At 39.3% G+C, this 9,726-nt stretch overlaps 2 protein-coding genes across 3 annotated transcripts; one reads left to right on the top strand and one right to left on the bottom strand.

The window, feature by feature from the left end:
• Positions 1–63: 63 nt before the first annotated feature.
• Positions 64–955, bottom strand: tmem126a (transmembrane protein 126A). The gene has a single exon (XM_067517666.1). It carries the CDS (start codon positions 783–785, stop codon positions 168–170), a length of 618 nt encoding a protein of 205 aa, XP_067373767.1. The 5' UTR covers positions 786–955; the 3' UTR covers positions 64–167.
• Positions 956–1,783: 828 nt separating this feature from the next.
• LOC137133762 (dual specificity protein kinase CLK4-like) lies at positions 1,784–9,398 on the top strand. Of its 2 annotated transcripts, XM_067517664.1 has the most exons (13): positions 1,784–1,941; positions 3,458–3,618; positions 5,449–5,689; positions 6,303–6,405; positions 6,705–6,771; positions 6,856–6,972; positions 7,096–7,262; positions 7,361–7,455; positions 7,558–7,687; positions 7,816–7,898; positions 7,985–8,064; positions 8,242–8,332; positions 8,636–9,398. In XM_067517664.1, exons 2-13 carry the CDS (start codon positions 3,458–3,460, stop codon positions 8,828–8,830), a joined length of 1,530 nt encoding a protein of 509 aa, XP_067373765.1. In that variant the 5' UTR covers positions 1,784–1,941; the 3' UTR covers positions 8,831–9,398. The 2 variants fall into 2 exon arrangements, with proteins under 2 accessions (XP_067373765.1, XP_067373766.1); XM_067517665.1 differs by lacking the exons at positions 1,784–1,941; positions 3,458–3,618; positions 6,303–6,405 and having other exon boundaries at positions 5,623–5,689.
• Positions 9,399–9,726: the final 328 nt, after the last annotated feature.

Here is a 9,726-nt window from a genome sequence, read left to right as displayed (position 1 = left end):
CAAAAGGCAGTGAGTTGATGCAATTAGTCAAATTTGACATACCAGCAATATAAGAAAGGTAACCATGTTTTTGTTTGTTTTATTACTGCAGTGAAGATCTCAAGTATAATGCATACTAAATGATTACAATACAGTAAAAAATGTTTTGTTTGTTTTATGGGTAAGTTTTAGTCTTTGAGGTCCTCTGCATCGGGTCCAAATGTTATCTGGGCCAGTTTGGTGTACGTTTCAAAGTGCCTGGAGCTCAGGTAAGTGCCAAAGATGGCCTGCAGCAATACCACTGCCCTCATTTTCCTCAAGATCGGTCTGGAGAGGTCCACCCAGTATCGAAGCAGATTGCCTTTCTCTGGCAGCGGTGCGGTGTTGTACCTGGATGCAAGGCCAACATTCACGGGTAAGGCCAGAAGGATGGGGTAGACACCGCCACCTAACACACCAATAAGTGCACCCCGTATCACGGCACAGGTAGGGCAGTTGAGGTCACCGGACAACAGAGGGCTGGACACCGCTGCGTTGTATAGGGAAAGTGTTGTAATAAACGGCAGCACGGCCATCGGCAGGCTGGAGGTGATGGGCGCCTGGCTGACATTCAGAGCTCTGCGATACAAGCTGTTGGATATCAGTCCTGCAAAGCCAGCGTTTCCCCCCAGATAAAGAGGTCCGTAAGTGAAGAGTTTCTGATCTAGGTCAGGCAGTTTTCCGAAATTCTTCGTCAACATTTCAGCAATTACTGTTCTTGTGAGCGCGTTTCCAGAGACGCTCTGCTTCTGGGCATTTTCCGACATCCTCAGAATAAATTTTAAACCAACAGTGCCCACTGATATGTCACTATGTTACTAAAGATCTTGGTTAGTAATCTGGACAACTCGGTTTTCCCATGAAGCCAAGATTGTCATTTGAATTGTCACTACAGGGCGCAGACATTTCTTTCCCACAATTCAAAGCGCATAATTATTGTGGAATCGTTTGCCCTGATCTTAGGCTGTGAGGCATAGCTCTACTGTTTACGCCACGAAGGGTAAATACTAGGCCAAAAACCTTCACCACAGTTTCTGTGGTATTTAAACCAAAGGCACTCTTGCAGAAGTCTGTTTAACATGGCTCTCTTAAATCTCAACAGTGTGTAACACACAAACGCTAAAATTATGCATCTGCAATATCATCAGATAATAGTTATTATTTCACATGAGAAGTTTTCCTTTTTTATTATTTCTAGTACTATTGTGAGCATAGATAATCTAAATATTATGTTGTCCAAACTACTGTTAAAATGTTATCTTTTCAACATCCAAACCATTGAAGAAACTATAATAATAACAGTTAATAGAAAATCTGATGGACACAAGTATGGGATTATAGGAAAAGCCAAACAGGGCCCCGTTTTCCTAAAGTAAGTTTCTTCTACTGACATCTTGCTCACAGTGTACCTCCGATTCAATATAATTTCCACTTACTTAATTCCAAAATTCCATTTAGAGAGGCATCACTTTATGGCCACTAAAGTAGAATTTGAGAAACCTTATTGAGGATGTTGAGAAAAATTCTTACTATTGAATTTTTTTTTTTTTAAATGTGCTTATGGAATTGAGATTTTTTTCTTGTAGACTCAATTTTCAACTATATATTCTGTATGTATCAGAACAGCTACAGATGCTAACTTGTATTCTATAGCGTTGCTCCATAACGTAATTGCGGTCTAATTGTAGTATGTGCGTGCCGTTTGAGAGTGAATACCTGAAAGACTCAGCTCAGGACAAACTAATCCCAAACGTCCAAGTGAGTGGGCGTTGTTTTGATGCGTTGCGTCATGGAATTTGTGCAAGAACTTTCTATCGGTTCTAGGGCAGATCGCCATCTTTGCAGACGACAAGGCAAAGACAGTTTCCTGATTCTTTGTTCACATAACCTGACAATTAAAACTTTATATTTTTATAAATTAAGGTAAGAGTAGTTATTTGATCGTAGCCCATTACGACCTATTGTATTTTGTATAGCGTTATTGCATTTCGCCATATTTGCAAATGTTAGCTAGCAGTCTTTTTCTTGAGATTCGACGTTTAGCCAACAGGACAGCTAACCAAAGGCCTGGCTCTTTCTTTTAAGCTTCCTTTTGAAATAACACCAATCAGACAAAGGGGAATTCGTTGTTTAGAAATTATGTAATCACGCTAGAGTGATCATTCGTTTACGCTAATGTACCTTAGCGCACTCTGGCCTATCGAACGTTGGCCTAAGCTAACATGGTTTGCGTGGCTAACTTAGCTAATCGCTGACGTGCTCAATGCTCGATGGGCCTTTTGTTTGAGAGCGTTTCGACGGTTTTCTGTTTTATCTGTTCAGTTCTATACATCTGACTCGTTTAACACTTTAATTTGCTAGTTGCCAAATGTATAGATGCAACAATGGATAAGACATGGATTTGGATGCTTATGTTTAAAGTCCTAATAGTTCGGAAGGCATCGTGATAAACGTCGACCAAACGTTACCGTCTCAGCTTGTTTTGCTTCGTGTTGTCCAGCGTTTTATGAAGGTTAATCTTTAGTTACTCGGGATGACTAAACTACTCTTAGGTAGGTGTTTTTAACGCTAGCTGTCGTGGGTGCTATATTGATATAAAAAAAACAAAACATATTTGTCTTATATTGCTATCATTTTGCCGGTAATTGTTGTAAATTATGATGCATTTACATATCATATTAACATATGATATGTCAAGCCAAGCAGACAAGACAATTGTGATATGTCTGATCAACGGCAAATGACTGAGAAGGTTAATTATCCTGTCAATATTTTAGTTTTTTAGAGTTCTGTCTGTTGCATTAGAGTTCTGTTCAATCATTTCGGCCGTATTTCCATTTCCTTCTGTCTTACTTTGACTCTCTTGCAATGTGGGGGAGGGGTCAACCTATTTGCTTACTGCGTTTGCATGCACTTAAGTAACCCTGGTCCTCAGAGAAATCTGCTTTCTCGGGTAATCGGCTGACGGTGTTTACATGCACTTTAGTAACCTGGTTAAGGGAAATCTGCGTATACCTGCAGCAGAAGAGTAACCTGATTTCTTCTCCACCTCAGACTTATTTTATAAGCCTGGTGCACCGATTTTAACTGTAGAATACGGAAACACCTTTCTGTGTTTGTGTGGCAGCACAGTGACAGTGCAGAGGGAGAGAAAGGAGACACATGCAGGTGATCAACAACAGTCTGCATTTTAAAAATCCACAGGGAAAATTTACCTATTTAGAGTTATAACAAGACGCTTTGTGTAAATTAAATTTTTTCTCTGATCTTACTCAGACTTTTAAAAATGAGGTGGCATGGCCCGGTTATTTAATTCCGTGTAAATGTCACTATGGATCATGAGGGAGGAAAAAAACTTTATTTGTAGACAAATAAGTGAAGTTCATTACATTGAACTTCCTCGTTATATCATATTGACTTTTTTCTTCATGCCTTTCAGATGCGCCATTCAAAGCGAATGCGCTCCCCAGGTGGCTGGCTTGATGAGTACAGCTGGGAAGAGAGAATGGAGTGTCATAAGCGAAAGAAACGTGATTCACATAGCAGCGAAAGAGAAAATAAGTCCAGAAGAACCCACCGACATCCTAAGACATTTGAAGGGTAAATGCGTGTTAGTAGTATCTGTTAACAATTTTAAAAAATGTACTTTTTTTTTTTTTTTTTTTATATGTTTTGTTGAGGTACATTCCTGCTAAGTCCAACTTAGCTGGGTTGTATATCTAGCAGTTTAGAACAGTACTTTGTTCATTTGTGCAAATCAAAGCACTTCATATAACCATAGCCTATACAAGAAAACGGTTGGTAAAGTTATGATTATCATGACAATGAAAATTTCAAAAATATACCTTATCTTCAGATGGGACCTTCAAAATTCATTAAACCACCTTAAGCCAGATTAGAAAAAGGTCAACAATTAAGATCATATGCTAGTGATGTCAGAAATGCTGTTCAAATCTAGTATGTATCTTAAATTTGCTTTAGTTGAATTTTCGGGTCAACTACACACAATCGCAGATCATTAAAGATTTTACAAAATGATTAGACTACATCATGTTAACCTTTTATTAAACAAGGATGAAAGGCCTTGTCCAATGTTTTTTTTTTTTTTTTTTTTTTTTTTTTGATGAACTTCCAGTAAACCGTATAAAACGTCAGATTTGTGAACAGTTTAATATGGATTGGAGAACACTGGTTGTATAGAGCTAGGTATTCTTTAAAAGAGTATACAGATACCCTGACTCCAATACAGTTTCTGGAAAAAATGCTTTTGTTATTTCTTTTTGTTTAATTTCCTCATGTTTCCGCTAAAAGTATTCACCTTAATGAAAAGAGCGCATATATATATATATATATATATATATATATATATATATATATAAACAAACAATACAAATATTTCCAATGCAAAATGGACAGTTTCATGTCAGTGTCAAATGCTGCATGCTCACTGGCTCACTTACACTTCAGGTACTGAAATTTGATATTAAAATAAGTATGTTTTGTTTCAGTATTTGTTGTTTTTCAGTTGTAAATCAAATGTTTAAAAAATAATTTTAGTCCTCAAAAGATAAGTTAAGTTCCCATTTTAGATTCTGTGGGAAAGTTATTTACACTTTGCGTTTTGCAGTTCTAGCTTTTTGGGGGCATATATCATTGCCCATGGGGTTACATTAGATGTTTCCAGATCTGCTCTAATTTTAATTCTGTAGAGGGGCAGACTTCTCCCTGGGAGACAACTGACACCACCAGGGTGCTAGGGCACTAGGGGTTTCTTGGTCTTTTTTAGATGCTTAGATGCTTCTGGGTGGGTGTACTGGAATCGATTGGGAATATTTTGAGCAAACTCAACCTTTCTGCCATATACCCATATAATTAAAAGTCAAGTGATTTATTTTAATTTTTTTGTTGTATCAAATAACCTTGTGATTTAGACCTCTACATTTTATATTGACAGAGATTGTGTTATCCTCTGGCATACCAAGATATGCAGGTGTAGAATCCCATATTGTATTACACTTTGTCAGGTTGTGCTGAACAGCTTTCAGCAACTTTCAATGCCTCGCACTGCAACCCTGCCAATGTGACTCTGTGTCAAGGTGCATGTGTTTTATGGATGGCATCGTTAGAGTTACCAAAGAGACGGCTTTATAAATGTTAAAGTATCAGAAATGTGTGGCCTTATATGTTGTCATTTCTCTATTCTCAAAAGTATTATTTACACCATGATAATTTGGTAATAAAATGCTTTCTTAAATACACCCTAAATCGGTACGTTTCTAATTACAAATGTTACATAATAGGCTCAGGGATAGGATGTCAGGCAGTGGGCGGACCATTAGTGCCAATCTTCATTTTAGATCTTGACCACAGACAAGGCTCTGACCAACAGTGTTTAACCCTTGTTTTTGATCTGTTTTTATTTGTCTGCAGGCACTATCTTGAGAACCACAGTTTGAACCAAAGGCTGGACTCACGCGAAAGACGCACTCGGGACCACAGCCTGGACATGACGTGCGAGGATGACAGTCGTGATGGCATCTGCAAGGACGTGGACCGTGACTGGCATCATTATAGCAAGTCATCGGGACGCAGTGGTCGCAGCCACCGAAGCAGCCGCAGGCACAGAGACCGCAGGCACAGACGCAGCCCTTCTCGGCAAAGGTCCTCCTTGGTACGGGAACCCCCTCCCCCCCTCCCTCCAGCACCAAATTAAAAGGGTGTTTAGCCAATGCTTAACACCTGTCTCTTTGTATCTGTGTGTGTGTGTGTGCGTGCGTGCATTCTACTCCTCACTGTTAAGCATGATTTCCAGTAATGACAAGTAGGACACTTAGGGGCTCAGGAAGTAAGGGCTTGTGACTGTTTGTAGATTTGCACGAAAAAGTGGACCCTATATTTGTGCTGAAATGTTCTGGGCAGTTGTGGGACGTGATAGTAAAGAGTTACAAAGAACTACATGTAGATCGTCTGTCATCAATCAAGTTCAGTTTTTTTCTGTACTACTCTTAAGAAAGTCTCTCATCTGAAAATCTTGTTGCCATGTTTTTCTTCTGTAACACACACTATGTGGTGGCTGGCGCCCAATTTCTCTGACGGGGCTGAATTTGAATTTGCTGCTCCGTCCTTCCGTCCATTCGCCTGGCGGTGTTACTGAATGGGTCGAATCTATCCACCTCCCCCCCTTGGCCTGGTTGATTGAATGACGGTGTCGCATTGTGGTGGCCTGGTGCTGGCTGACTGATGGGTTATTGATGTGATGGCGGATTGCTGCGGTTCCGGTGCAGAGGAGGAGCCATCAGCGCAGGAGCAGGAAAAGATCCAGGAGTGTTAAGGATGATGACGAGGGTCACCTCATCTATCACAGTGGAGACATGCTGAGAGCGAGATGTATAGAATATATACCTTTTTTTTCTACTGTTGTTGACACTTTGTGTCTCTCACTCTCTTGTTGTCTGGTTTTTATTTCCAAACATTAATTTAGAGGCTGAAGTATTTGGGCCAATAGTGTTAAATTTTGTGCTTGTCAACGTAACTTATTTAGCATTGAGCTGTATGCAAGTGTTCAGAAGCCTGTTACAGTAGTGTATCTTAACAGAGCCATTAACATCAGGCAGTGAACCAGCCAAAGGGCAGTGTTTCATTTTGTTTGTGCTGTGTTTCTAACTTGAGTTTTTTATTTTCTGTAGATGAGATTGTGTGTACTCTAGGAGAGGGTGCCTTTGGGAAGGTTGTCGAATGCATTGATCACGCTAAGTGAGTATAAACCAGTAAATATTCTTTATAGCTTGATCTTTTGAATAATTGTTGTTCACTCTTTACTCCTCATTGTGTTTTCAGTGATGGAGCTCGAGTTGCTCTGAAGATCATAAAAAACATAGATCGATACCGTGAGGCAGCTATGTCTGAGGTACAGGTGCTTGAACAGTTGAATTCCCTCGACTCAGCCAGACGATAGTAAGTCAGTTCATTCTAACCTTATACCACAAAAGCCAAATCACTTTGCAGTTGTCATATATTAAAGTGAGATTTTGGCACAAGAAACTTGCTTTACATCTATTGTACCTTTCTCTCCTTTAGTGCTTGTGTCCGCATACTAGACTGGTTTGACTATCATGGCCACATTTGTATTGCCTTTGAGTTGCTTGGCCTCAGCACCTATGATTTCCTCAAAGAGAACAACTTCCAGCCTTTCCCCGTAGAACACATTAGGCACATGGCATATCAGATCATCAGAGCTGTGAGATGTAAGTGTTAAAGTTATAGTGTAAGTGTTATATGCTTGCACAGAACAGAGTGTGTTTGAGAAACAGCTTTGCTTAAAATATGTGGTCTTGTTTTTCAGTTCTGCATAAGAACAAGTTGACTCACACAGATCTGAAGCCTGAAAACATTCTCTTCATTGATTCAGATTATGATTTGGAGTACAATCCTGAAATGGTAAGCATTCACAGTATTTATCCACAAACATCAGTTCCGCTGAAATACTGGCAAAAGTTAAAAATGTCCCTTTTTAAATGACTTATTTTTTTTCTCCGTCAGAAACGAGATGAACGAACATTGAGAAACCCAGATGTGAAAATCGTGGACTTTGGTAATGCGACATATGAGCACGAGCACCACACCTCAGTGGTGTCGACACGCCATTACCGTGCTCCTGAAGTGATTTTAGGTAAGTGAGTGCATGTGTGTATTGGGTTTTTGGGGTTTTTATTTTGTTTGTTTTGTTTTTGAGAACCGAGAACTGCAAACGGGTCCTCTGGCGTTGGCTTATTGAGTTATAAATATATCCTCTTTTAGATCTGGGCTGGGACCATTCATGTGATGTCTGGAGCGTAGGCTGTATACTGATAGAGTACTACCTTGGCACAACTCTCTTCCAGGTAGGTGGCAATAAAGAGTGGTGATGCTGTTTTGATTAACACTTTTGACATTTTCCATGACATTATTGCATTATTTTTATATTTAGACCCATGACAGTAAAGAGCATCTTGCTATGATGGAGAGAGTCCTAGGCCCCATCCCTACAGACCTCCTGCAGAAAACAAAGTAAGAGCTTAACAACATACTTGTTAATGACTCTGCATTTGTGAAAAGGTTTTTTGGAAGAATGTTTAATTCAACACTGTTCATTATGGTTATTCTTAACTACCCCAGTGAGTGGAGGAGTTTTAATTTAGTATGTTATGTAATGTTTTTGCTGAACAATTGTTGTATGTTCTATAGGAAACAGCGGTATGTTCACCGTTCCAGACTGGACTGGGATGTACACAGCTCTGCAGGGAGATATGTCAGGAAGCATTGCAAACCCCTCAAGGTAAGACAAATGTGACAAGAGACAGTCCTGATGCAGTATTGAACTAGGTTTTGGCCGTTGATTAGGTTTGATTAGCCACATAAATATCCAACTTTGTTCTGTTAAAGACGCTGTAAACTACAACTTCAAAAGTAAAGAGAACAAAGTTCAATTGTTTTTTGCTGTAGGTCTCTTGTCTGTTTTGTACTGGCTTGGTGTTAATTATACCTTTTTCTTAAATTTAGACCAACATTTAAAATGCAGAGTATTAATCATGACATTTTTTAAAGGGACTGATTAACATTTGTTCCTCTTTAACCCTAGCATTACATGCTGTCAAAGAGCGAAGACCACATGCAGCTATTCGACCTGATAGAGAAGATGATGGAGTATGACCCAGCTAAGCGCCTCAGTCTGGAACAGGCGCTCCGACACCCGTTCTTCTCCTGCTTCTACAAGAGGAGCAGCAGCAAAAGCAGCAGCAGCAGCAGTAGAAGCAACAGCAACAAAAAAGACTGAACTCCTGAACCTTGAAAATGTCTGAGCTATAACCTCGGTCAGAGCCTGGCTGTCAATACATTTATCATGGTGATCAAGGGGAGCTTGACGTCCTCATCTCCACGAGAGATGTAGTTTAACTGACTGTATCAGTCCACTGCCTGCTTTGCTGTGTCCAGTCCCTAAGCCAGCGTGTCTCTTAATCTCATTCATCCATGTTATGTTTTCATCTGTGGAATGTTTTGATGTAATGAGTCTCAAATGTTTCTATTTATTTACAATTGTAATTAAAACTTTTCATATAGTGGCCTGGTTATATAGTGAATTTTTATTTTATTTTTTTTTTCCGTCTTGGTCCAGATTTGTACAGGTCTTATTTGTGCATTTTCAAGTTGGTGATGTAACATTTTTCAAAAATGCTTTACTCTGCAACAGTCTCACATTAATAATTTATACAGCATTGTCGATGTAAAACCCCATTTGCAAGCAGAACATATTTGTACATAGAATTTATTGAAGTTTTTTTCACCTACTGGACATGTACCTTTGGCAGTATCATGTACATTTTGTTAATAAACAATTGACAAGATGCTGGTTTGTTGAATGTAATTGAAGCTTTTGCAGTTCATACATTGGTACATTCAACACAGTAGCTATATCCAACCGCTGGAGGGCAGTAAAGAGCTGCTTTAGTGCTGCAGTTATTTCGGCTGACATCGGTCTAAAGACTGTTAACTGCATATCTAGACAGTTTTAGCGTTGTGGACTGATATTAGGGAAAATATTTGCTAGAAATAACAGACCCTAAAACGAATGATACTCCCGAAAAGCGAGCTTACCTTCATAAGTTACATTTAAGATATGTCAGTATTTGTGTTTCTCTTCACGTTTGATGTTGTACATAGCGTAGTCCGGGC

This window comes from Channa argus, chromosome 10 (genome assembly GCF_033026475.1).
Source record: "Channa argus isolate prfri chromosome 10, Channa argus male v1.0, whole genome shotgun sequence".
Lineage (NCBI taxonomy): Eukaryota > Metazoa > Chordata > Actinopteri > Anabantiformes > Channidae > Channa > Channa argus.
Note: the sequence above shows the minus strand (reverse complement) of the source record. Positions and strands in the feature narration are given on the sequence as shown.